Source organism: Equus asinus, chromosome 20 (genome assembly GCF_041296235.1).
Source record: "Equus asinus isolate D_3611 breed Donkey chromosome 20, EquAss-T2T_v2, whole genome shotgun sequence".
NCBI lineage: Eukaryota > Metazoa > Chordata > Mammalia > Perissodactyla > Equidae > Equus > Equus asinus.
The window spans coordinates 67,047,635-67,075,480 of record NC_091809.1 but is presented as its reverse complement, the minus strand read 5'-3'; the positions used below and the strand labels follow the sequence as shown (position 1 = coordinate 67,075,480).

The window sequence follows — 27,846 nt, the reverse complement described above, 5'->3', positions numbered from 1 at the left end:
CGCACAGCAGTTTCACAATCGTTAACTCAGACCCCCATGAGAAACAACTGTAGAGTGCAGTGTTTATAGACAATTCTCTTTGACTTTAGCCTTAGTTTTTTAGCCAAAATAACTTTTTCTAAATTTTCCAAAGCTACTCAGGTTAGCTTCATTTTTTTCCCTCCACTCCCCATACTGCTTCTCCCTCTTTTAAAATTATTTTCTGCCCATTTGACTCGGGAGAAACCCTAAATGTTGGTTTGTCAATGGGCCTTTGAACCACGAAGTCCCTCTGAAGTTGGTGTCAAACCTGCAAGAGCGTGTCACCAGACACGACAGGCAGCTAAAGTCTTCTGGCGGTTTTCACAAAATGGCAAAATCCATGTTTTCACACATCTTTATCATTATAAGAGTCATTCTGGCTTATTCCAGAAAAGGTGGAAATTGTTATACTATAGCAAAGCGTAAAGAGTAAAATGGAAAGAATTTCTAAAGTCACTCCGGGGAGCTATTTTCTTCCCATTTCCAACAGCGTGTGTATCATATTATACAAACATAGCTGTATCCTGCAGTAAAAACAATTTAAAACATTCAGAATATGTGTTTGGGGGAAAAAAAAAAGTCAGTCAGCTCTGGCCTGGAAAACATGTGGTTTCTCTTGAGAGTATAACGAATTCGAAAAGATGAGATAGGCTTGAGGCCACGGAGATTGACGGGGAAATTACCACCTCCCTCGTTTCTGCCTCACAGCTGGGCGCTCGTGCGCTGAGATTTTTCCCTCTGCTTCAACCCTCCCTTTCTTCCAGAACCGAGAGCCCTCCCGTCCCTCCTTTCTCCAGGCACTTTGCTTTGCCCACTGTAGGAACTCAGAAAATAATTGTCATCTTGCTGAAGAGTAGACCTAAGTCAGCCTCAAAAATCAACTGTTTCTACTTAGTTTCAGGGAGCTCTTTTCTATTTGGCAATAGATACTTTTTTAGTGGGTTAATCATGAATCATTTTATGGTCGGCCCCACGTTTCAAACGTTGGTGGCGCTCTTCCCGGTCTCCAAAGCCCTTGATGGAGCGCGTTCGCTTAGCCCTGCCGCCTTTACGAGCTGGGGCCCCGCCCCAGGGCAGCTCAGCGCCGCCTCCGCCCACTTTATTGGCCGCCAAATGTTTGTAATTTGGTGTCTTTAACAGCGAGTTCCTTTTACTCACCAAAGGAACAACCACAAGAGGGACTTTTGCTAGACGCAGAAAACCTTTCTCCTCCCTTGCTTCAAATTCATCACTTTACACACAGGGTATTATAATGGGGGAAAGCTAATAAAACTTTTTGCTTTGGATTTTTTTTTCCCCTCCCAGGAAACAGGATTGGGGCCACACAGAGCCATTCTATCTGGTGGACCGACTCTCCTAGAGACGTCCCCTCCCTAAGCCCAGTTTCCTCACCGGGGATGACAACCTCAGGGCTGTCAAGGCTGAGGAACAATCTCGGGTCCTAGTGCAGTGTCCGGCTCATACATCTCTCATCTGGGAATCGTGTGTCTGAGTGCGTGTCAGTGGAAGAGCTAGAGGGAAGCTGAAGAAACAGTCTGGCTGAGCAGGGCAGTTGGGTGTTCGTGACACCAGCAGGGCGGCGCTGTTCAGCTGAGTAGGTTGTTCATGCACAAGGGAGCGTGTCCAGATGAGTGATGGGGCTGAGCTGCAGCCTGCGCCCTGCTTGCCTGCGCCCTGGTCGGGGACTGTGCATGAGCTTCCTAGGGCTGCTGTAACCAGCTACCACCAACTGGGTGTCTTAAAACAACAACGATTTACTCCCTCACAGGTCTGGAGGCTACAAGTCTAAATCAAGGTGTCCGCTGGGCGCTAGAGGCTCCGAGAGAGAGTCTGTTCCATGATCCTGTCCTCCCTTCTGGTGGCTGTTGGCCATCTTTGGCATTCTTTGGTTTGTGGCAGCATAACTCCAATCTCTGCCTCCACCTTCACATGACCTTGTTCTTCGTGCACGTATTTCTTCTCTTCTTATAATGACATGGGTCGTGTTGGATTTAGGGTCCACCCGAATCCAGTATGACCTCGTCTTAACTAACTACATCTTCAAAGACCCTATTTCCAAATAAGGTCACATTCTGAGGTTTCTATTAAATGTGAATTTTGGGGGGACATCATTCAACCCAATACAGACAGGCTGCATCAACCTGGAGGAGAAGGTGCCTTTTAAACATTTGCTCTGTTTGCCAAGCTGTATCCTCTGCTTTTTTTCTAATTTGTACACAGGCGCCATATGGGGCAGCAGAGGCCCTGGATATCATCTATGGAAGCAGTCAGGTGTATGGGATCCGTTAGTTTGCAAGCTTCCTGAGGCGGGGACCCTCCTGGATGCCTCTCTGGGAACTGCCGTAGCTTGTACAGTAGATTGAGTTCTCAAAAATGTTTGTTGCAATAACAGTAAAGAAGCCTGAAAAGAAAACTTCTAATTCCAGCTATTACAGCAAAACTTTTTTGTTTTTTGTTTTAACACAGGTGAGAAATCCTTACCCTATTTCATCCCATATTTTTCTGCTTCTCTGGTGGTTTGGAAAAGTCTCTTGGATTCTCATGGGTTGAGTGAGGTAGTTTCTTCCTTATCACTGAGTCACACAGTATTTCTCAAAGGATCTTCCATGGAATATTAAATCTATAAAAATTGTTCCAGGACAAAAGGGTTTGGTCATCAAATAAGACTGGGGAATTGTGCATTCGCTGTTCTCTTCCTGGAGATTAGCAATGCACATTGGCTTTGTAAAGGTTCTGACAAGTCCTGCAGTAAAGAAACCTATTAAACTTTCTTTAATCCAGTGTATCTCAAATTAATTTGACCACGGAGCCTCCCCCACTGCTTTTTTTTGTAAATCAACAGCACTTATTACAATCCTTGGAACCAGCGTCTAAGCGATAAATTTTGAGACCCGCTGGAGAGTGGTGAAGAATATAAGTGTTGGAACCAGGCTCAAGTTCAAGACTCAGATTCGCTGACTTTGGACTAGGAACTGAGCCTCTCTGAGCCTGAATTTCCTCATCTGTAAGAGGGCTTTATAATGCTACTTGCTTTATAAGATGAACTAAGATAATGTAGATACAGTGCTTAGGACGGGGCCTGTGATACAGTAACAACTGAATACATTTAAGCATCTATTATCATATTATTATTTAAAAAAATTTTATTTTTGTACAGCCCTATGATGCCTTACATCATTCTTAGAGATCAGTTCAGGGAAACAGCAATCTTGATTCTAGCAAAGATCAAAACTGTGGTCCCTTTATAAAAATCTACCCTGGTAAGAAAGTTGGGAGCTTTTTTCTCAGCCTCTCGGAACTCCAGTCCTTCTGAACCTGGGCAACTCTCCTTCGTCTCTCAATCAGCTGTGATTTCTAAGGCTGGTCATAAGCCGGTTATGTTCACCTGGAAGAAAATTAAGCCCAAAGTGATGAATGAAGTTCTACGTTTCAAAAGGCGTTTCCTAGTGACTGGATTACTCTGGGAGGGGGGGTTGGGGTAGGAGGGAGATGTGAGGAACAGGTCAGGGGGAAGTGACTTGAAAATTCCCGGATTCTAGAAGCACTGACCTGTCCTTTTCGGACACAGGTGCCACAGAAGATGTCACAGAGTCCACTGATGACTTGGCTAAGGCAAAGCACAGCTTCCACCACGCCGATTCCCAGGAGGATGGAGAACAAGACTACGTTCCAGAGGACGATCTGCTCAGGCTCTTGGCAGGCGGCCCAGGTGGGCTGGTTGAATAAGTAGCTGTCCCTGCCAGGACAGAGGAGAAAATTAGCCTGGTTTTGAGAGACCGTAAAGGAAGGGAGCTGCTACTTGTAAGCATGTGAGAAGCACTAGCCTAATGCAGGAGACGACAAAGCGCAAGGGTCTTATTGCTCTCGTCTTCATAAAGACAGCAGATTCCTTATTGCCCATTGGTGGGAGCGTTGAACACACCATCTTTTGCTCTAATAGCCCAACATCTCAGCAAGGCACTAGGGATACAGACATTGCTGCACAAGGGAGCATATGAAGAAGAGGGAAATTGTGTGACATGAGATTTTTACTGCTGTAAAGGTTTCAGAAGCAATAAGGATGGTTAAGAGCTTGGATTCCAAAGTCTCGCAGACTCAGACCCTAATTCCATTTCTCTCACTAAGAAGTTCTACATAAGTTTCCTAAATATTTCTGTACAGCAGATTTCTTATATGTCCAATGGGGTTACAAATAGCATCAATGCATAGAGTGGTTAGGACGGTTACATAAGATATTAGCACAGTGCCTGCTATATATTTGAGTTACATCATAATTATTATTGTAGAAAGAGGAAGTCTAGAGGTGTCAAGCAGCTGGAGAAGGCTTCACAGGGAAATCTGGAGTCACCTGGCCTTGAAGAAGGCAGCAGCAGAGAGGAGAGCAGTGAATTGTAAGAAGAAACAGCGTGCAGGCAAAAACCGTAAGGGAAATTTGGAGTCAGTGTACCAGCTGGGCAAGGAGAAAATGGAATAGGTTTTCAGGCTGTATTTCATAGGGCCATATATTATTTGATATCTCTGCCTCTATCTCTACCTTCACCCATAGCCATATCTGTGTCTGAGTTCCCAGTGAGACTGCAGGTTCCTTAAATGCAAAGATTTCTTGGCCTTATCAGTACTTTCACATTTTACAAAAACCCCTTTGGCTAACCTATGGCAAAAGGATTGAAGGGCAAAATGGAAGTGGGATGCTTGTTGGAGGGCTGTTGGAGGAGCAGAGGCAAAGGGGCGTTGGAGATTTGGGATGCTGCCTCAGCGTGGTTTGATGAGCTGTGCCATGTCCGCGCCCAGGATTCAAACCGATGAAACACTGGGCCGCCTGCAGCAGAGCGCAGGAACTTAACCACTCGGCCACGGGGCCAGCCAGGGTGTTGGAGATTTGGAATGGGGTGATGAAAGACTAGGTGAAGAGCAGTGGTCAGGTTCAAGATATGTTGTCGAGGTAGAATTGACAGGATTTGGTGGTGGATTGAATGTGGGAAGTGAGAAAGAAGAAGAATCAAAGATGACACAGGTTTTAGGTGCCATCTATTGGGATGGGGATGACTAAGAGAGGAGATATATGGGGGACATCACGGGTTTTGGACATATTAATATTGAATGGTATGCGATGTTCAAGATGAAGTTTCAAGAAGGTAATTAGATGTTTGGGTCAAGAATTCAGAAGAAAGATCTAGGCTAGAGAGTGATATTTGGGGATTATTTACATAGATAGACAGACAGTTCTGAAAGCTTTGGGGATGGGTGAGATCTGCCAGGGAGAGAACAGGAAATGGGAAGAGAAGCAGGGTCTTTCTCAATCAATGGATGCTGGGTTTCTTTCCGTATTCCTTTAGGAAAACAAACATGCATCATAGGGCCCAGCCATTCAGGATATTTATGCAACTTCATGTTTGGTAATTAAGTCTCCCCAATTAGATTGTGAGCTCCTTGAAAATAGATGGATTGTGTCTTATCACACCAGTACTAAGCAGTCCCTCAGCACATACTCAATTGAGTTTAATAATTGGGGCTAATGAAGTCAAGGTATTGTATTGAATATCTTGGGTGGACTGCTTAAGTCATGGGCACTCCTTGCCTTGGCCAATCACCTCCTAGAGATTGTTGATTTGGGAGCAGGTATGGAGAGAGGAACAAGACCCTAGGTATGAAGGGAAGTACCTGGCCCCATTGCTCGATAGTCAATACTGAGAGCACACGCTCTTCATGGTCATCAGCTGTATCATTAGATGTTGGACACTGACCCAAGACCGTGAATGCTACTCACTCCAGGGTGTTGTTCCTGAAAGGGTAGGTGTAGTTTCCATTGCCTGTATCACAGAAGGGGCCACTGAGCAAACCCAGAGAAGAAATGACCACACAGTACAGAGCCCCAGCAGTGCCCTGTGTGGCCAGAAGCACAGGGAACAGCATCTGCAATGGAACAGAGCCAGAAATTCAGCAATGCAGAGGGAGGTGGTGGGAAGTCAGGTTTTTAAAGATGCATCCCCTGAGTTTTCTGGCAAAGTGAAGAGGGTCTGAATCTTCTCTTGTACATGCTGGCCTGGGTAGTTGTCCTGGTTTTGCTTCTCAAATGTACAGAAAATGAGGTACTAGTGCTCAGAAGCCCTCTGCCCATTCATCTGCCCCAGTTGCAATTTTGAAGAGTGAAATTCTCCACTAAAAAGCTGTGAGCTGGAAATGTGACTTATTCACCACTAAACTTCCAGTGCCTACACACTGCCTGGCACATAAAGTAAGTGTGCTGCCAGTCTCCTTACCTGCACTCATGGCAGACCTCAGTAATTGATCCCAGCACTCTTCCCCTTCAAGCCTGGGTGAAATCTCAGAGTCCTTCTTAAAGCTGTGTGACTGATCAGTTGGTGTTTGTGCTCTAAATGAGACCTATTTGCCATCCTGGTGGTGGGTGTTCAGTAAATGTTTGTTGTATGGTTGGGTGAGTAAATGAATAATCGTTTTTCTAATGCCTGAGTCAGAAACCAACACAGGGCCTTGCGCTGTGTACAAACTCCATAAATATGTGTTGACTGGATGGGTGGGTGAGTGAGTGTGACAGCGAGGCAAGTGTCAAGGAAAGGTGACCTTCTGGCATATTAGCGCATTATTGAACCGGGGCAAAGCTGAGGGACTCGTTTCTCTCAAAGCATGAGTTTTTATTCCTGACACATCCATTTTGTGCCTTTCTCACCACAGGGAAGGAGAGAGGGGGATGGCTGGAGCTGAATGGAATGAATGACTCAGGGAGCACCTTGGAGATGGTCCTCAGGCGACTTGGGGGCTGAGGTCTCTGTGGAGAGTCTGATTGGAAGCTGTAAGGGTTGGGAAAGGCAAATTTTGGAGCAGACAAGAGAAGTGAGATGGTGTATGAACTAGAAATGTAAGAGTAGTGGACAGCTTGCTGTGATTGGGGACAAGATCAGGAACAAAAAATAAATACATAAGGGATGAACTTATAGAGTGTCAGCCTTCTGTACTTCACCGGGCCACTGTAAGAGAATATCTGTGACAGTGTTTCTGAGAATACAATTTCCATTGTCCTTTATTGCTTGCATACCAGTTCTATGTGTTACCTCACTGGCTGCTGGGGAAATAGGAAAGCCAAAGGATGAGAGCGTCCTTGACCTTCCCACTGACAGACAGGCAGGTAGAAACACAAACAGCCAAACCCCAGCTGGCTGGTCTACCAAAGCTGGTAGGCTTTGTGTCCACAGCAAATGGCTTTCTTTGCACGCTCACCAGGTTCATTTTTCCTGCGATCTCATTCAGCAACCGCGTCTCTGTTGGCTAGAACCTTGCATAATATCACTGCACTCTAGAAGGAGGGTATTAGAAGTACTAGATATTGGTCAATAGTCTATCCTTCGAAGAGAGAAAGCACACAGCCTAGGAATACACCCTTTGGGGGTGAGGGTGGGTGGCAGCTTAAACATTCTATAGACCCTTCAGTACCTACCCCACATCTGTAAGCACAGCAGCCCTCTCCATCTCCTCTCAGCAACATTAGCGCTGGCACCATCACCTGTGGCAAAGAAAATGCTCTTGTAATAAAAGGAATGTTACCTTTTGGGAATAAAGTTTTGATTGTGTCTCTAACTATTTAACTATTATTTATGTCTAATGATTCCTCATGGCCTGTAGGATACAATGCAGGCCCTGGACATTGTACATGAGCCCCTCATGCCTTGGTCTTGCTCCGCCACCAGAGCCTCGCCTCTCCTCCATCATTGAGACCTCCTGACACACCAGTCTATGGCTCCTGGCGTAGACCCAGGACTTTTCTGCCTCTGTGCCTTGGAATAAGCCCTTCATCCTTTGCCATCAGGTAAACTCCTTTTCACCCTCAAAAGGCCAGTTCAAATGTTATCTCCTGTGGTAGGCTGAACAAATGCCCCCCAAAGATATATTCCCTTTCTAGTCCCAAGAGCGGTGAATATTACCTTATAAGACAAAAGATATGCTTGAATTGGGATTTTTTTTTTCCCCTGAGGAAGACTGGCCCTGAGCTAACATCTGTGCCCATCTTCCTCTACTTTACATGTGGGACGTCTACCACAGCATGGCTTGCCAAGCGGTGCCATGTCTTCACCTGGGATCTGAACTGGCGAACCCTGGGCTGCCGAAGCTGAACGTGCACACTTAACCGCTGCACCACCGGACCGGCTGCTTAAGTTGGGGTCTTAATAGGAGGAGTTTATCCTAGATTATCTGGATGGGCCCTAAATGCAATCACATGTGTCCTTATAAGAGCGAGGCAGAAGGAGTTTTGAGAGACAGATACACAGAGAAGGCAGAGGCAGACACTGAAGATGGAGGCAGAGACTGGAGTGATGTGTTCATAGCCAAGGGATGCCAACAGCCACCAGAAGCTGGAAGAGGCAGGGAATGGATTTTCTCCTAGAACCTAGAACGTGGGGCCTTGCCAACACGTTTACTTAGAGCTTCTGGCTCTGGAACTATGAGAGAATAAATTTCTGATGTTTTAAGTCACCAAGTTTGTGGTAATTTGTTACAGCAGCTGTGGGAAACCAACACCTCCTCTTTGTAGTTTTCAGTGACCTCCACCAGGCAAAATGAATTCTTCCTTCCTGCCTGCCAGTCTGTCCTTTTGCTCTGAGCACTGCATTCTCCTTCTCCCCACTACGCACTGAGCTCTGGGTCAGCAGTTCTTTACACAGAGCCCCACACAGATTCAGGACCCCATAATATGGTGGTGACGTTTGTGATGACATTCTCCCATGATTCTTCTGGCAGTGTGGGGTAGGAGAAAGAACACTGCCAGGATAGGGCCATGGTCCAGGAACAAGAAATAAATACATGGTGGATGAATCTAACTTTATGAAAAAAATCACCTCACCTGAGCCATGGTCAGTAAATACATTTGCTGATGCAAGCATCTGGGAAATCCCCAGTTGTCACCAAGATGACCAAGACTTACCCCGGGGAATGCATGATTGGTATGTGGTCCCTGCTAAAGATGATTGTTATCTACCCAATGTCTTCTTTCACCTGATAGTCTGAGGTGGGAGGTGCAAACCCACATGCCTCTGGAGGCTAGGCAGGTACTTTTAAGCAAGAAAAAGTGTCCTGGTGTAATACAATAGGGAGCGGTGGGGACTGTGGGGAACTGGAGGGGGCACACCCCTCCTAAAGGTATCCAATTCACTCGAAAGCAAAACAAACCGACTCTGCACAAAACAAACTTGAGTCAACTCCCAGCTGGTTTGCAAACTTGGTGGAGCCTTGATGAGGGCTAGGGCAGTTACAAGGCATCTAGTAGAAGGAGAACCATAGTTTTAGGACTTGGCAGTGTGTCCACTGTGCTGGGGAAGAGTGTGCTGAGCTTTCCTTGTGATCAGCTCTCTCTCTAGTGGAAATGAGTGCATCTGACCACCACAATGCCCTAACACTAGGTACAAGGATGATTTAGCACCCCCTTGCTCCAGTCCTCTCAGAGCTGCCATTGTGCAAGCACCAGCCGGGAGCTAGGCTAGGGACTGGCTCCTTTCTATGCCATCTCACACAGTGCTCATCATAACCATAGTGGGGGGCTACTATTGATAGCCCCATTTTACAGAGGGAGAAGCTGAGACTTAGAGAGACAAAGCGCATTGCCTAAGATCTCGCAGCTGGCCTGCGGGAGAGCCTGGTTTCAAACCCAGCTCTCTTTGGCTCCCACCACTCTGCATGCCACTTCCCATGGAGTCAGGGGAGAGGAGGTCCTGCTTTTTTTTTTCTCTTTTCCCTGCAGGAGTGTTTCTTCTTGAGATAAATACACTGACATTTTGATTTATCAGTCAAGCTTTGGTGAGTTTGGTTACTGTGGTTCAGGGTCCCTGAGAGGGGACTTTGTGCCCAGACAAAACAGAGTTCCTGATCTGCAATGCTGCCCATCAGACCATGGCCAGAACTCACCGCACAAAGGCACTACCTCTCTGAGCTGCCACTGTCCTCTGTCTTGGGCATCTTTTAAGCGTCAAGAGATGAGACCCCAGAGATCTGCATTCAAATGTTGCTGTGCCATACACTAGCTCGATGACCTGGATCTAGCTTGGGCTTCTATTTTAAATCTATAAAGTAAGGGAATTACAATATTGACATCTAAGATTCTTTCCAGTTCAAGCATTCAGTTCCGAGATGTCTTCAACAGAGTAGGATTTTTGTCTTTCAATTGGGAAGTTTGCTGTGGGAGCCTTTTCTTGCTCTAGGGGCAGAGGAAGTGAGAGAGGAGAGGAAGACAGTTATTAAGAGCCTGCCAGCTCTCTCCTTCCCTTTCCTGTCCTGGTCTCCTTATTTTTCTTTCCTCCAATCACTGATATGAATTAGGCCACACAGCTGAATTCTTAACCCCATGGGAGAAGACTATTCAAAGATCAGAACTGCTGATGCTTCCTGCAGACCTCATGCAAATTACAAAATGACTGTGTGTCTGAACTGTTTTATTGCATGAATAAAGCATATTAAAGTTTTCTAGAAAAGCTTGACTAGTATAATGGGCCTGTGTACTTCCCACTTATTCGGTGAAACATATTTCTTTAAATCAAGTATTTTCACAAAAATCTCAGATTCTCAAAGTCATCTGTAGGCAACTAAGTGCTGGGAATCAGAGCTGACAAGAACCTCCCAGGTGGGAAGAGATGGTCCAGGACCCCTGGCTTCCCTGGAGGGATGACTCTGGGCAACTTTGGGCCTCAGGTCCCTGTACACTTGTATCCCGAAGACAGTGCAATGCTCTCTCTTTTGAGTTTCTTTTTCTAGTTCTGATGGAGCCTTCTGGCACCAGGAATTACTGATTCTTCTGTTCTTGTGTTGGGTCCTTGGTGCCCCAAAGCTGCCTTGAGTCAAATGGGAGGACCAGGTGGAGACTTTGTGTGGTGTGGGTACAAGTTTGTGGCTGACAAATGAGAGCTGTTGGAACCGCCCTAGAAGAGTGGGTGCTGAGAGTCTCTACAAGCACCTTGCGGGGAGCAGAGCTTGGTACTTAGAGCAAGCCAGGCTCCCAGGTGGGGGTCAGAATGCAGTGGACAGGATTGTTGTAACTTGATGGCACCTGGTTGCACTTCTCTCCTGCTTAAAAAATTCCAGTGGCTACTTATTTCTCTCTCTAACCTCATTTCCCAGACTCGCTGCCAAACCTCTTTTACCTGGCTCCAGCTACAGCGGTTTTCTTGCTGGTCCTGGAACTATCAAGCACGTTTCCAGCTCAGGGCCTTCGAATGTGCTGTTCCTTCTGCTTGGAATGCTCTTCCCCCAGATATCAACATGGCCTATTCTTCACTTCGATTAAAGTGGCTGCTGGAACACCACCTCCTCAGATGGTACTTTGCTGTCTATCTATTCCTCTTCTCTATCTTCTTTCTAGCACTCACCATTTGATGTTATATTACACAGTTGGCTGTTTGTGGTCTTCCTCTTCCCCACTGGAATGTAAGCCCTAGGAGAGCAGAAATTTTGCTGTTTTTTTTCGCTGCTGTGTCCCTAATGCCTAGAACAATGCTAGCACATAATAGGTGCTCAATAAATATTTGGCAGGGGAACCACTCAAAGGTCAGAACTGTCTCATCAGCATGGTATACAAAGTTATACGGAATTTTGCCCCTGCTGGTATTTGAACACCATTTCCTATCACTTCTTCACTGAAGCAGCTCTGGCTCCAGCCACACCAGGCTGCAGAGTTTCCGTGAACGCCTCTGGCTCTGCGCTGCTCCTACGCCTTTGCACAGACTGCTTCCTCTGCCCGGAGCGCCCTCCTCCCTTCTCCGCCTGGTGAGTGCCTACTAATTCTGTACAGTACAGCTCAGACACCTTCTTCTCCGAGATGCCCCTCTTGGTTCCCAAAGGTAGAGTTAATTGTTTCCTCTTTTGCTGACCCCAGGCCTCCACTGGAGCAGGGACTCACCCCACGGGGCTGAATTATTGTGTGTCTGTCCATCCATCTCCTTGGTCTGAAGGAGCATAGGAACCGTCTCTGCTGAGTCCGGCAGACTCCCACCTATTTCAGTCCCTCTATCCCCAATCAGGCACCTGCGTGATCTCAAACCACACCGTTAACTAGTCTTAAGCTGTCCCTCCTAATGGTCTTGCTGAGTCTGCAAACGATATTGCCGGAAAATAGTCATTAGTTACATATGAAAAGAAATTGCAGCTCTGTTTCTCAGTCCCAGATGGTATGCTTGTCCCAGATGCCCAGTTTTAAACATAGAAGCCAGACCGGACTTCTGGGTTGGCCTGTGGCTCCATGAAAATAGAGAGCTTTTATTCTTGGCACTGACTTTGCTGAGACAACAAGCTTGCCGATGTCACGGGGCTGCTTTCCAGCAATAATAGGGGGAGGCTGCAGGGGACCCCCTGACTGAGGAGATGATGTGCTGCTGGACATGTCTTTACCCACCGTGGCTGCGAGCGCTGGAGGAACTCAGCTCCCAAGTGGCCGTCAACCTGGTGGGGAGGGAGGGGAGGCCATGACTCACGTGGCCCTGGTTTTCTGTTTCATCTGAACAGCAGCACTGTCTGCAGCAGCCCTCTCAGGCTCCTGCACGTCTTGTTTCGCCAGGACATGGTGTGGGGCAGGCCTCTGCTGGCTCAGCTTCCTGCTTCCGTCTTTCCCCGTGGCCTGCACTGAGTGTGCACATGCGGCATCAGACGGTGGAGAGATGGAGAGAGAACAGGCTTTGGACTCAGACAGGTGTTTAAGTCCTAATCTGCTCCGTGCTAGCTGTGTGGCTGTGGTCAAATGACTGAACCTGCCTGGGCCTCATTTCCTCACCCGTGAGATGGAGATAACAATTCCCCCTCACAAAGTTGTTACACGAAGCAAATGAAATCATATGTGTAAGCATTTAATACACTCTCAACCTTCATGCAAATACCCGTTACAATTACTATTAAAGGGCAGGACTGTGAATTCTGGTTTTATCCCCTAGAGATCCTTAAACAGTGTTCTGCATGGAGCTGATGCTAAATGAGTGGTTGTGCCTGTTACTGCCTGCAAATGTCCCTTGCGGCATTTGACGTCTTGTGCTGGCCTTTCTTGCACCAGGGCGGCGGCTCGGCCTACTGTCCTTTCCTCCTCCTTTTGGAGCCCAGTTCCTCACCTGCACTCATTCCTCAGCCCTCTGCAGTCTGGAGCCCTGTCTCCCCGCTGGGACTGCTCTTGCCAAGAACCCCCGGGCCCCTGCCTGTGCATCAGATGCTTCGTGTCCCTGCTGCTGTAACTGACACGGCCACTCCTCACGCCTTCTTGGAACTTTCTCCCTCCTCAGCTTTTCTCACTTTCCTCTTTTCTGCTTTGCCTATCTCTCTCCAGTTGTTTTTTTCTCAGTCTCCTTCTCAGGCTTCCCCCTTTCTGCATACCTCTCAATTTGCACTGTCACCTGGGTTTTGACCTGGGTTCCTTTCTCCTCTCATTCTGTTCATGAGCCCTGGACAAATCCACTACTCCTGGGGTTCCCCGTCCTCTCAATCTCATCTGTCTCCTGGTCTCTAGTCCTTGCTCAACCATCCTCCGATCCCTCAGGGGGATGTGGAATGGAGTTCAACCTCTGCCTCCCTCCCAGCTCCCCCAGAGGTCCCTGCCTCAGAGAATGCCCCTCCATCTCCCTAGGTGCCTGGGCCAAAATGCCAGAGCCAAGCTGAACTGCTGTTTGCTGCCCCACTACCCCCATTCATAGGACTCCAATGCATTCTCCTCTCCCAATCCCACAGCCACTGCCTCAGTTTACCCTAGAGCCAGGCATGTGTAAAGGTGTAGAGTGGACACTGAAGACTGGCTGAACAAAGAATGAATGAAACAGAAAGGAAAGAAAGAGGAGAAAGAGGACCTGCTCATCTGTTTTTGCTTTATCCTGCCTCAGGGACTGGTTTGGTCCTGTTTATTTTAACTCCATTTCGCTGTGAAGATACAAATGTAACCATCTTTCTGGGAGATCCTGGAGGTTTTGTTGGAAAGCTGGAGCGAGGGTTGGATGAGCCGGCTGGTATCAAGGGATGCTCTGGAGACAGGGTGTCTGGTCCCTGCCTGAGCCAGGCTCCACTCTGCTCTCCTCAGACCGTGGAATGTTTTCCCTCTGGGTCACTCTCTTTCAATAAATGTCTGAGAGTCTGCTATTAGGAAACTAAATTTCCTCAAGCTGCTTGATTCCTTTCAATAGCTGCTGTATTTACTCATGCACATCTTAAGAGAAGTTGGGTGCTGATGGTCCTGTATGTTCTGCAGATGAGGAGAGGGAGGATAAGTTAGGGAATTTCCTTGGCGGTGGAGCTGAGAAATGCAGACCCATCCGGCAGAAATGAGCTGGGTAGGTGCTTGGCTGGATCTGCGGAGGTAGAGAAGCTGGAAGAGCTGGTAATCTGAGCCAGGAAAGAGGACAGATTGCGTTTTACTGGCTGCCAGCTGTGTGTGGGGCGCGGTATAAATGTTATCTCATTTAATGTGCTCCACCTCCTCGTAAGATGGTGTGATTCTTCTTTTGCTGAAGCTCAGGCAGGTGGCATGGCAGGTCAGGGGCAGACTCATGACTTGAGCAGGGTCTGTTAGACTCCTAGGTCTGTGCCGCCTCTCAGGAAGGGCTCTGAGCTGAGACGGACGACCTTTGCCGAGGTGTTGCTGATCTAGATGTGCTTTTGCACAGGAAGACCCAGCCTCTGCCATGATGGGAGGGGCGGTTGTCATTGGGTGCAACGTGAGACATCACTGCATCTACTACGGGGTGGGGAGAAGAAACAGGAAGGGAGGTGATCACCTTTTTCTAAGGGTCCTTTATGCCCCGTGCATTCATCCGTCCGTTAGCTGAGCACCTACGCAGTGCCTGGCATCACATAAACAAAAGATTTTTTCATAAGGGAGCACTGGATACCTGGGAGAGGAGGAGCCAAATGAAAACAAAGGTGGAAAGGAAGGAAAACACTCAGTGTCTACCTCAGGGGGTAACAGACTACAACCTGTGGGCTAAATCCAGCAGGATGTCTGTTTTTATGAATAAAGTTTTATTGGAACATAGCTGTGCCCATTTATTTCCATATTCTCTATGGCTGCTTTTGTCTTATGACATTAAAATTGAGTATTGAAACAAGAGATCACATGGCCCACAAAGTTGGAAATGTTTACTATTTGACCTTCTCAGAAAAAGTTTGCCAACCCTGTAATTTTGCCTAGGGAAGCTTGGATGGAGCTACACAATTTGTTTTTCAAGATGTTCATCTTGAAGCCTGATGAGCCTGACAAATACTCAGTTTTTGTGCTTTTTATTATGTGTATCTTTCATGCAATTAGCAGCAACGTATTAAGCTTAGTCTAAGCTGACACTTTGCTAGGTAGTCACTTAGAGGGCAAAGGTCGATGAGATTTGGGTTCTGTTCTTGAGGAGCTCACAGCCTGATGGGGGAGCCAGGCACATAAACAGACACTTGCAGCATGATGTGCCGAGCGCCAATGTGGAGGGTGTTTATGGCCCACATGTTGTGGGGTGTGGAGGAGGAGGAGCCAGCCATGCTCTAGGAGCCCAGGGAAGGTGGCCCCAAGATGAATTGACTGCTCTGTGACTTGAAGGGTGCTTAGGGATGCCCTTCAGTTGAAGGAGGTAAGGTAGCCTCATTCTTACCAAGAGTCCAGCTCCAAGAAAGCCGTGGAAAAACCACACCAAGTCTGTGATCTTGGCCGGCTCCAGCACCTGGCCATTGGGAAAGTACAGCAGGAGGTTGGCAATGATGGCTGCAGTGGCCAAGGCCAAGAGCAGCATGCCCGTGCACCTGGAGCCCGTCTCAGAGCACATGCTGAATCCTCCCTGGAAGGGAGAGAGAAAACAACCAATACCAGGAAGCTGCCTGCTCCAGCCACTGCAGCGTCGGGAGAGAGTGCTCGAGCCTCAGAGCCCCAAGAGCAAGCTGGTAGCAGTGTGACCTGGGGAGCCACTTGACTTCTCTGAGCCTCAGTTTCCTCTGCAAAGCAGAGAAAATATTGACCTTGTAGATGAGGGTGGCATATGGACTAAAGAAAGTATGATCAATGTGAAAGCATCTGGCTCATAGTAGATGTTCAATAGGGTTTCTTTAAAGGGCTGAGGGAACTGAGGTAATGTTTAGGAAATTGCTGTTACCCTGTTCTGGCTTTCATCGGCTCCCAGAGGAATTCCCCTAGTGATTATGAACTAGGTCTCGGGTCCAACCCGGGCCCCACCACTTAGTAGCTGTGTGACCTTGGGCAAGTTATTTAATCCTCTCACCTCAATTTCCTCCTCTGTAAAATGGATCTGACAAGAACACTCACCTTGTGGCATTGTTGAGAGGATAAAAGTAAGATAATACATAATACATTCTCAAACAAGGCTCTCGGTGTGTGGTATCTGGAAAGTAAAGAACCAAGGGGACTGGAATCATCTTGGCCTCTCATTTTTTTTCTGTGGAAAATTTCCTTTTTCACTATCTTTGTCAATTGAGTTTATTGAGCCTGGAGATTTCTGAGAAGCCAGGATGGAGGCACATGGAAAGAGGGAAAGGTTTTGCATCTTATTTTTCTCTCTGCCCTTGCTGCTCCTGAGCATAAATAGATTAGAGGAAACTCAGTATTTTATTTGCTGGGTGAAGGAGGCAGGAGAAGCATATGGGACGTGCCCCTGTGATGCGAGGAGGCGGTCCTGTTTCCAGTTAGGTGGTGCTCTCCTAATGCCCCTTTGTGCCCATTCTCGACTCAGATTCATGCTGAGATTGCTACTGGGCTCAAAAATAGCAGCTCATTAACTCCACTAGTCCCCAGACACAGAGGCCTGGTGCCACCACTGCCCCTTCCCATGGGGGAAACCTGGAGCAATTTGTGGAGTCAGGGACCTCTCTTTGGGAACAAACCTGAGAAATGTCCGGCCTTAGCTTTCTATGCCCAGAGAAAAGTCAAAGTTATTAAGGAACAGTGGCGTAAGCAGGATGATAATGCTTGGGGTCTTATTTCTATCTGATATCCAAATTCAGGGCTGCAGAAAGCTGATGCCTGAATGGGACGCGGCCCCTGCCTCTTTTGTCTGGCTGAAGGAGACTGAAACTGCTGGCATCGCTCCCCATTATGGTCACTGACTGTAGTGATAATGAAAATTTAACACTTAACAGGAAATAGTCTTTGATGATGGGCAGTAACACACATACAACTACTGCTTCTTGCTCCAGGCACATTATAGACATTGTTTCATTTAATCTTCAGAATGTCCCCATGAGGGAATAGCGTGATAGCTCCAGGAGGAAACAGGCTTACAGAAGTGAAATAAGATTCCAGGGCCTCCCAGCCAGTGAGTAACAGACCTGATACTCACATAGGTCTGCTCATTTCCACCTCTAGTTACTCCCAGTTGGGGCAGATGAGCAGGAGCTGGGAGCACTGAGAATCCAGGGCTGTTGAGCCTTCCTATATCCTGTAAAAGGTCCAAAGCCAAAGCTCCCTGTTGCACCTTGACACCTCGATGTCACAGCTCTTGCTGCAATCGACACAGTTGGGCTCGCCCTCCAGGAGAATTGCAGAGCTCCTTGAGAGGAAGGGAGAGTGGGTAGGGACTGGGGCCATATTTAGAAAGGGGGACCATGTAGCACCCAAGCTTGGCCTTCATAAAACTGTTAGAAGCTCATAATTCTCTTGGGTCACAGCAGAGGATGTTAGAGCTGCCAAGGACTCTTGGAAATCCAGTCCCATCATTTCCGAGGAAGCACAGCCCCAGAGAGTTGAAATTACTTGTTCAAGGTTATGTAGTTATGTAGCTGGAAATAGTAGCAAAACTAGTCGCAGTCATGTTCACAAGTATTATCTAAATTTGATTCTTCAATAGTCTAGTGATAGAGACATGATTATTACACCCATTTTATTCATTTGCTGCTGGACGTTCTGAGGCCCAGAGAAGCTAAGGAACTTGTTTGAGGTCACACAGCTTGTAATGGGGCAGCTCGTCTTCCGAGTCTATCCAGTTCCCACAGCTTTTGGCCTCAGATTGCTCAACAGGTGGGAAAATCACAAGCCCTTGAGTTCCTTGATCAAAGACTTCATATCAAATAATCTGCCGCCTGCTCCCCATATATTCATATTCATACTTGTCAGACAATTATACCCTAAGTTTGGGTCTGGGCAGTGTGGTTGCTGCCCTGAGGATTTTAGGCCAGCTGGGTAGCACCAGGCTGTGGGGACTTGCTTTCAACACCAATCCTCCCATCCTTAAGCAGAAATACACAGACATACCCATCAACCCAGTACCTGGTCTGTGGGCGTTGGGGCCCAGGCACACTGGGCAGCCTCTCCTGAGCAAGGCACTCCAGCCCAGCCCGGCCGGCAGTAGTGAAGGGGCCCTGCGGGCCGTGTTGCAGTTCGAGAGAAACTTCTAGCTCACCTGCCAGAAGTTTCTGCGAGGGCTCTGGATCCTTCCACCCTTCAGGAGGCACGAGGTGAACACAACAGACGTCAGACAGCAATAAGTCCCAGGCACCCACCTTACAGGACAGTTCAGGCATCTAACCACCGTGGATCACTCTTTTGTGAAGACCCCTCGGCGAGGAAGTCCCTTATTTCTTTAGAGGCTGAAGTCTGGAGACTTTCCAGGCCTCTGAGGCCCTTCAGTGCAATGGCTGGACTCTGAGAGGCACAGGGCTCCCCTCTTCCTGTCTGGCCACACCTCTCTCCTGCTCACCCCAGGCTAGGCAAAGTGGCTCAAATTCCCCCAATAAGAGCCAACACTGCCTTCCCTGCCAGGAGGCCCCAGGGGAAGGGTCCAGTCACCGAGCCACAAAGGCGCAGTGCTTACTGCACTCAGCTCCTCTCTCTGGGTCACTCCTGATAACCTCTGAAAAGTCTCCCTGGCAGATGTGTTTCCAATGAGCTGAGATGGAAGATGGTGTGGGGGATGTGGTTGCTCTGGATGTAGGCGGGTAGGGCAGGCCCACCAGCCCTGTGTGAACACGTGTAGGAAAGGCCCACGTTATTGACTGGGGGTTGGAGCATCACCTTGTCATCGTATCATCATCTTGAAGCTCTCCTGCTCAAGATCCAGGGCTCACATAGGTGGGGAGTGGGGTCTCCTGTCTGTGCTTTTAGTTTCTGGCTGGACTTGGTCTCTTGGCCAGCCAGGGAAAGGGATTGTCAAAGGGGCCTCTCTCCCTTCTCACCCGTCCCTCCCTCCCCCGAAGCTGTGATATTAATGCGCCAAGAGATGGATGAAGTGTAACCACTTGGGGCCACAGTGCCAAGAATCTGGTTACCCAATCACCCCGTGGAATGAGCACCAGGTGGCTCTGCTCCATGTCTAGCTCGGCTTTCCCAGTTCACGACCAATGGTGGATGCGGGAGAAAGCTCTCTTTGTTTCTGGCCTTGCTGCCACCCCTTCCTGTCCGTGAGAACACATTTCCCGTTAGTAATCTACCCAGTTTTATTTTTCCTACACAGTGACCACCAGTGTGTTGCTAAACCTCTGAGAAAGTGGAACTAAGTGATTCTATAATCAGATACCTGGCTCCCAAGGCCTAACTGTATCCTAATTTGTAACCTATATTGGTGGGCAAAGTGCTTTCCTATGCTGTACCCAGAGTGTCCCCTTGACAACCCCAGGGGGGCTGTCAGGACGATATTGTTTTTTCATCATTGTGCAGATAGGAAAATAGGATCAGAGAAGATCCAACCTGCCCAAAGTGGGTGGAACCAAGAGAGACGTCAATGTTCTCATTTTTATGTTCTTCCTATGGCATTGAGATGACCTTCCCCTCTGGGCTTTCCCACCAGAGTACATTCTGGGCCCTCAGGCATCCCCCACACTGCTTGTTACCTACAGAAAGTGCGTGGACGTGCTGCCCTCCATGGAAGGTAGCCCTCAAGCCTGGGAGGATAACTTTTGATAAAGATGTGACTTCATCTGATCCCCAGGTCAGTCTGATAGAGGTGGCATCTGGAAGATTTCCTCTTTAATACTGCCAATCATCTGTACTATTTAATGCCTTTTCACAAAAGCACATTGTTCCTGAGCATCAAAAATAATGCAAACATCCTCCAAAGCATCGCCTTCATATCATTCCCCAAGGAATGTGCTTCCAGGAGCCGACAAGGAGAGATGGAGAAATCTCACTTGCAGTTTGTGAAAACATGGACAGAAGTAACAAGATAAAAATTTCAACCGGGCTGTTACAGTATGTGCGTTATACATAGATACGTATACATGCCATCACTTACATTCTTGAATCAAGTTTTCTGATTTATAAAGAGGTTTCAAATACATTTGATACAGTAACCCTGTGAGAGAGGTATTCTTTTAAGAGGAGAAACCTGAGCATCAGAGAGAATTAAAAATTGCCCTAGGTCTTACAATGAATAGATAGAAGATGTGGAACTTTAACCCAGGTGTGTAAATGCTTGTTTCACTCACATACGAGTATCGTGCACATACTTACTTACATGTTCATGGGTACTTGTAATTATATATGTCGGCACATGAAACAGGAGGGGTGTCCACAAATGTTCGACGTGTTAAAACATCATGAGGGATGTGCTTATCCGGTCTGCCCCTCTGGACGCCAGAATCCTGACTGCAATAGTGCAGTCCTCTCTGTCCAGACAGTGATCACAATACTTGGAGGGACCTTGTAGAGATAACAGGGCTAGCCGATATCATCATTAGCACGAACACAACTATGCATAGCTGTAACTGAGTTCTATGTAAAGTTCTCCTACATTTCCAGTTCCATCTCACTAAAGAAGTGACCCAAATGCACAGCCAAAGACATGGTTTCATCGGGGTCCAGTCTGAGCTCCTCTTCTCCCAGGCCCTATAGCTCCCTCCTACATTTTCCATGCTGCTCACATTGGATGCTGCCCAATAGCACGAAGTCTTTGGGGATGACCTTCCTCTGCTGCTTGCCAGCTGTATGGGTTTGGGTTTCCTCATCTCTAAATTGGGGTCATAATAATAGCAGGATTGTCTCATAACCCATTGGGTTGGGGTGGGGGCTAAAGGCTCCTAGTACCTGCAAACCCTATTTATCAATAGAAAGGTGCTGGTCACAAAACACTATGTGACAGTGCCTGACGTGGATTAAATGCTCAAAAAAATGCTACCTACTCATATCACACTAGGGAGCGTGATGACTAAGCCCTTAGTGGGCTCTCTGAGGAGTGTTTACGATCGCCTGTATCCAGGACATTGCCCAGGTGGAGGGCTTCCCTCAGTGTGCCCTGCACGATGCCGGAGCCTGGCCATGGCCCCAGGAACAGCTGCTGGTACTGATGCTTTCCATAGCTCTCTAGTCTGAGGGATTGGTATCTGGATCACATTCACTGTTGCTGTGGGGAGGAGATGGAACTTCCGGGTTAAGATCCAAACTGACAATGGCTGCTGCACTGTGTAGAGCCACGAATTCCAGGACAGCTCCTGAGCAACACATAAATATCCTTTCCCTATACTTGACATAACCTAAGGGATGTTCCTATTGATGCTATATGGGGTCAGTTTGGGGTAGTGGAATTTAGGTTAAGAGCAGAGACTCTGGAACCAGATTGGCTGATTTCTCATCTCAGCTCTGCCGCTGGGTTGCTGAGTGATCAGGGCCAGTTACAAGGTAGCCTCTCTATACCTCAGTTTCCTCATCTGTAAAATGGGGCATGATAATGATTGTATCTACCTCACAGGGTTGGTGTGAGAACTAAATAAGCGTATGTGTGTAAAGTACTGAAAACCATGCCTGACACGGAGTAAACACCATGCAATATCATTAAACGCACAAAGCGAGCCCCCAGAGAAGTTCCGGTTTATGCTATAAAGCATCTAGTATTCAGGGAGGGCCCGGTGACAGAGCACTGAGAAGTGTAGCTGAAATGAAAGTGGTATGTTCCCTCCTTGAACTTCATAATGTACTCCATCAATCAGAACAGTTTTAGCCTGTGGCAGAAGCTGCTATGTGATCACCGAAACCTGTGCCCTTTTCCTCTGGACACAGAGCTAGATTACCTTTTCTGCCTCTCGTGCATGTAGTTGTGGCCATGTGATTACCCTGTGGCCTGTGGAATATAGGCTGATGGAACATGTGCTACCTCCAGGCCTGGTGCATAATTTCTCATGTGTGAGTCTCCATCTTCTTTTTCTCTTGCCTGCTGGCTGGATGCAGAGATCCTAGGGCATGCTGGAGCCTCAGGATGTTTTCAGCTCTACTCCCCGCCCCCACCTCCCAAACCAGATACCTCTGGTTCCCGAGCCTTTGCAGGTGGCAGGGCTGGACTCCACGGGACGGATTCCCGTCGGTGTCCTCCTCTGTAGCATCTAGAGGCCAGCTTCTCCCTTCTGACTAAGTTGGGGACCGCACTTACGTGTGCTTTCCATCTTCCCAAAATACGTTGACGTCTTCCTGCTCTGTAATCTCCTCTCCTATTCTCTTGTCCTTTTCAGTTACTTCACTGGGTTTCTGGAGAGAGTTTCCAGGAGGGGGAAGAATCAAGCACAGGTACAAGCCTTCATGGTTAAACAGCAGTCCTGTTTGACCATCTTCAGAATGGACGCCGGAGAGGCAATATTTAAAATACCTTTGGAAATAGTGATTTTGCTTTTATTAGTTATTGTTTGGGATTTTTCAGCACAAACTACACATGTGTAAATCATCTGCCTTTAATAAACTTAAATAAACTCTTAATTTCCTATCTAATTAAGTATATATAAACTGTCTTTTCTTTTTTTTAAAGGACGATGGGATCTTCCTCTCTGGTTTTGCCCTGTGAGCAGCCAGCTTGTTTACTTTCATCGCCAATTTGTAGGCTTTATACTCCCAAATATCAGAAGGCACCACAGAGTCTGATAGGCCATATCCTCTTCATGGCTATTATATGTCCCACATGGGGACAGAGCAGACCAGATTTCTGGACGAACCAGAGGAACTCCTTTGTAACCAAATATGACCATTAGAGGGAGCCTGGACCTTGTGAGAGCATAAAACCCTGTTGAGGAAAGGACAACTGTACGACAAGAGCAGCAGAGTGTAGATTCTCTTATTCAGTTTTTAATTTTACTAATTAAGAAAATATTGTGCCTGGGAAGCTGCATGCCTATTTCCTGAGGACTCATGGAAAACCCATTAACCTTACACAGGTTCTTATAAAACAAACAGTTAAATTTACTACTATTAGTAATGAGGATAAGTATTTATTCTGATTTTGATAACTAATAAAATATTTACTACTAATAACTTAGTTAATAACTTATTATTACTAATAATATCAATCATCTGCTTCTAGGAGAGCAGAGAGACGTGTAACAGGCTGTGTCTGGGGCACTAGGAGAGTGAGGATGTGCTTTGCAGTGGAGACAGGAGGTGATCCTGAGGAGTCGAGCCAACCCAGGCCCATCTGCCCTCCGTGGGCTCCGTGGGTCTGAGGGAGCGTGGTGGCTGGGCCCCAGGACTCAGCCAGATCTGCCCAGACAGGATCTGCTTGTTTTCACTTGGTCAGCCTTGTCTTGAGTGATGAGGAGAGCGTGTTCCTGAGTTTAGCTCTTTACACTTAAATGAACGGCAAAGACTGGGTGGAACAGGCCATAGAGTGAGGGCGTTGAAGAGCTGGGGAAGTCAGCAGCGCTCAGGACTGGCCCAGCACACAGGAACCACTGAGTTACTCTCTGTCATGTGCCGCCTATTGCTCTTGTTCCAGAAAAAGATTGACTGGGGACCCATTTCTTTTGACATGTGGAGAAGGCAGGTTGTAGTTGCTGATGTGCATGAATCCAGGAGATTTCCTTCCATCTGGCCCAGAGTCCTAGTCACAGAAAGGTCAGGGAGTATTCCTCCTCAGTTATCAAGCTAGTAAGCTGAGTTGCTGTCCCAACCCTCTGACTCCTGGCCTCCTTCATGGGCACCAAGTGGGGCTGAGAGTGCAGCACGCTCCTTCCTTGGTGACACCCGAAGTTGGAATTTTGCTCCCCTGGGGTCACCCAGGGTGATCCGACAGCTCCATTGGCTGGCTTGGCTGGAATTCCACCTGGAGTCCATCTGTTGATTTGCAGGTAGGTCCTTTGCCAGACACTGGTGTCCCTCATCAGATTCAAGATGTAACTTTGTGGTGATAGAATCAGTTCCTGGGCAATGAAGTCACACAAACGGGAAAATATTCTTAATAAGAAATACTGAAAATACTGAAAAATTCAAAGACCATTTGGCAGGAGATTTTTTTCAGTAATAGACACTTCCTTGATGCCGCTGTTAAAGATAGGGAAGGCAAGAGAATGACAGATTTGGAAACAGAAGAGGAATATTTTTTTTAAACTCAATTGGGCAAAAATAGTGTCAGTGGAGGGAAGAGTCCAGGCCGAGGAGAAGAAAGCTTGATGACCCCAGGGAAGGATTTTCAAATTTGAGCCCAAGCCCTTATTTTTCCTTGAAGCCTCTTCTTCCACTGCCCTCCTGGTCTGGGCAGTCCCCTCCTTCTGCCCAGAAGCTCTCTGTCCATGTCACAGGCACAGTGTGCAATCCTTCTTTAGATCTCAGTTTACAGATGTTACCTCCTCTGGGAGGCTTTCCTGACCACCCCTTCCCACCACACGCCCCCCCTGCCAGCTATTTCTCCTCCGACAGTCTAGATTATAAACCCATGAGAACACGGACCGAGTACTATATATTCAGCCCCTAACACAGTGCCTGGTCTATGGTGGATGCTTAATGAAGAAATACAGGTTGAAAAGAATGACTGTTCAAGCCCTTGCTCATGTTACTTTCCCCTAAAATCTTATTTCACTTACTGTTCTGTTTCTACCTCCCAGTGCAGCACTGCTTCCATATTTTGAAATGTGTATATTTCACATCATCATCACTCTGGGAATGAATCCAAGTAAATTTTAAGCTACTGATGAATGAGCACCAATTCTATTCTTCCTTCAATTCTTCCTGGCATCAAGCACAGAACTGAAAACCTAATAGGCGTGTTATAATACTTTCTGATAGTGAATGGATAACTGCCCACAATTAACTAGGTCTTTCTATCCTGTCTCCCCACCCTCATCCACGCTCTGTGACTTACTCCCTTCTCCCATGGCCACCCTTCTTTGGCTTCGGATCACTCAGCCAAAAGACAGAAAAGATAAAGCCCATAATTAAGCCCACTCACAACTGTCTTCAGAAAGAATCCTCTTCAGTACTTTAAAAAGCATTCTGTTCTGAAACCATAACTGTTCTGTGCTTTGTCTATGGGTTTAGTCTAAGAACTGAAGATCATCTTGACTGTTTAGTGTAGAGCCCCGGTTTTATACTACAATTTTGTTTCCCCTTTTGTAGAGCTTTGGGTTTTTTCTATGATCTCTAATTCCTTTCTTTTTCTGGCACTGTTTGCTCTTATTACATCTTTCATTTACTCCCGAATACTTGATCCAAATAGTCATCCTACTAAATACGCTCCCACCAGATACCCCCAGATACTCCCTCCCGGGGCCCTCGCAGAATCCCTTACAGGGTCCTGAACCTCAGAAGTTATCCCCTTAATTCTGAGTGACAGAACCAACCCAGCAGGTTGGTTATGAGAGTTCTTTGCCTCAGTTTTCCCATGGGCATAATGGGGTTAATAGCACCTGCCTCCTACCTTCTCCACCTGAACATGCTGAGATGATGTTGTAACGTGCACAGCAGTCCTCAGATGAAAGGCACCCTATAAACACCAAATGCTATTAAAAGCCGTTGACCTATGGAAGACCATGGAAGCGTCATTGCTTACGGTGTCACAGCAAGATGGATGAAAAGACTGGGGGTTGTGCCTGAGGACTTCTTGGCGCTGGCACCTGGCAGCTGCCCATGAGAATTAGGATCTATACATGAAATCAGGGCCTAAAAGTCATTTGGCAGTCATCCTAGAGGAAACTTTAAAATCATTTAAAAAAATTTTAAATAAATTTATAAAATAACTGACCTTGCTTAATAAATCAAATAGTTTAGAACTCTGGTAATAAAAGCCACAGTTCCTTGCCTCATCCTTTCCTAACACCTGTCCTTTTCTCTAGGGCAGCCACTTGGCATCTTTTTTCTGTTTCTTCCCGTATGTCTAAATAAAATGTTTATATTCCTGTCTTTTGATTGATCAATTTTAGATATTAGTTATTGAATGTCTGCCATTGATCTATCATGATTTTACAATCCTCCATCCCCCTTCCATCAGTCTTTTAATTTAACGTTATCACTTTTCCATTTCTTTTATCAATTTTCCTTTGACACTTTGCATCATGAACTTACCACTCTATTTCTTGTTCATCTATAGATATTTTTTGACCTTGCCAGTTGGGGACATTTGCATTTGTACCCTTCCCTTCAGCTCTCCTTCCTGCCTTCCACCTCCCAACTTCTATCATTTGAACTTTCACGTTGTCAAGATTGATAATGTTTACGTTCTGCTTTGAAACGGTAACTGTTCTCTGCTTTGTCTGTGAGTTCAGTCTAAGAACTGAAGATCATCTTAACTGTTTCGCGCAGAGCCAGATTTTGTACTCCAATTTTATTTCCTCTTTTGTAGAGCTTTGGGTTTTCTCTATGGTCTCTAATTCCTTTCTTTTTCTGGCATTGTTTGCTTTTATTCTCTCTTTAATTTGCTCTTGAATACTTGATCCAAATAGATGTTCTATTAAATACCCTCCCTCAGTTTTCCCCAGATAACCCCTCCTTGGACCCCCCATCTTCTGGCTGACTGCTTTCTAGAAGCGGAACAGTCATCACTCTGGGACTTCCTCATAGTTTCTAGTTTTTGGAGCCCACATCTTCTTTGTTCTTAATTTATTCTTTTCTTTTGCTGGGGAATATTCTAAATAGCTCCCCTAAAAAAGCATATTAAAAATAAATTCTGAGTTTTGAATGCCTAAAAATGGTTCTATTCTGCTCTCAACTTAAGTGATAGTTTGGGTAGAGAATGTAAGGTTGGAAGTATCTTTTCCCTAGAACTTTGAAGTCATTATTCAACTGTCTTCTAGCTCCCAGTGTTGTTGAGGAGAAGTCTGGTGCCAGTCTGATTGTTATTCCTTTGTGGGTGACCTCTTTTCTTCACCCTAAAATCCCATAATCCCATAGAGTCTTGTGTTTTTCCCTATCATTTTGAAATTTCACAGCAATGGGGTTTAGTGAGGGTCTGTTTCATTGAGTGGGTGGGTACTTTCAATTTAGAAATGTTTATCTTGAATCTCTGGTGAGTCCTTTCATATAGTTTCTTTGATAATTGTCTTCCCCTTGTTTTTCTGAACTCTCCTTTTAACTTGTACTGGTTGTTATGGACTGAATTATATCCTCCCAAATTCGTATGTTGAATCCCTAGCCCCCTAATACCTCAGAAGGTGACTTATGTGGAGACAGGGCCTTTAAAGAAGTGATTAAGTTAAAATAAGGCCGTTAGGGTGGGTCCTAATCTCATATATCTGGTGTCCTTTTAAGAAGAAGAAATTTGGACACACAGAGAGACACCAGGGGTGCAACCACAGGGAAAGGGCCATGTGAGGACACAGTGAGAAGGCCGCCATCTACAAGCCCAGGAGAGAGGCCTCAGGAGAAACCAAACCTGCCAACACCTTGATCCTGGGCTTCTGGGCCCCAGAACTGAGGGAAAATAAATTTCTGCTGTTTAAGCCACCTCGTCTGTGGTGCTTTGTTATGGCAGCCCTAGCAGACTAATACAGGGGTTGAGTTCAAGTGACAAATATAGAAATAAACTTGAATTAGCTAGTTTTCTTTTTTCCCCCAAGTAATTTTATTGGGATTATAATGGTTTATAACATTGTGTAATTTTGGGTGTACATTATTGTTTATCAATTTCTGAACACACTTCATTGTGCTCACCCCTAGTAATCTAATTTCCATCCATCACCATGCATATGTGCTCCTTT

At 46.6% G+C, this 27,846-nt stretch overlaps 1 protein-coding gene across 1 annotated transcript; it reads right to left on the bottom strand.

Moving 5' to 3' along the window:
* Positions 1 to 963: 963 nt before the first annotated feature.
* LOC106827490 (transmembrane 4 L6 family member 1-like) lies at positions 964 to 15,788 on the bottom strand. The gene is made up of 5 exons (XM_070491512.1): positions 15,618 to 15,788; positions 7,475 to 7,540; positions 5,789 to 5,934; positions 3,571 to 3,757; positions 964 to 1,152 (listed from the first exon to the last, which is right to left on the bottom strand). The coding sequence occupies exons 1-5, from the start codon at positions 15,786 to 15,788 to the stop codon at positions 964 to 966; spliced, it is 759 nt and encodes a 252-aa protein (XP_070347613.1).
* Positions 15,789 to 27,846: the final 12,058 nt, after the last annotated feature.

Bases quoted from the DNA above. Each gene is read 5' to 3' on its own strand.
- LOC106827490 (XM_070491512.1), bottom strand. From the start codon at position 15,788: ATGTGCTCTGAGACGGGCTCCAGGTGCACGGGCATGCTGCTCTTGGCC. The intron at 7,541-15,617 runs GTAAGAATGAGG...TCTTTGCCACAG, and splicing joins TTCTTGGAGCTGGACTCTTG to GTGATGGTGCCAGCGCTAAT. The intron at 1,153-3,570 runs GTCAGTGCTTCT...TCGCTGTTAAAG, and splicing joins CCTGTGTCCGAAAAGGACAG to ACACCAAATTACAAACATTT.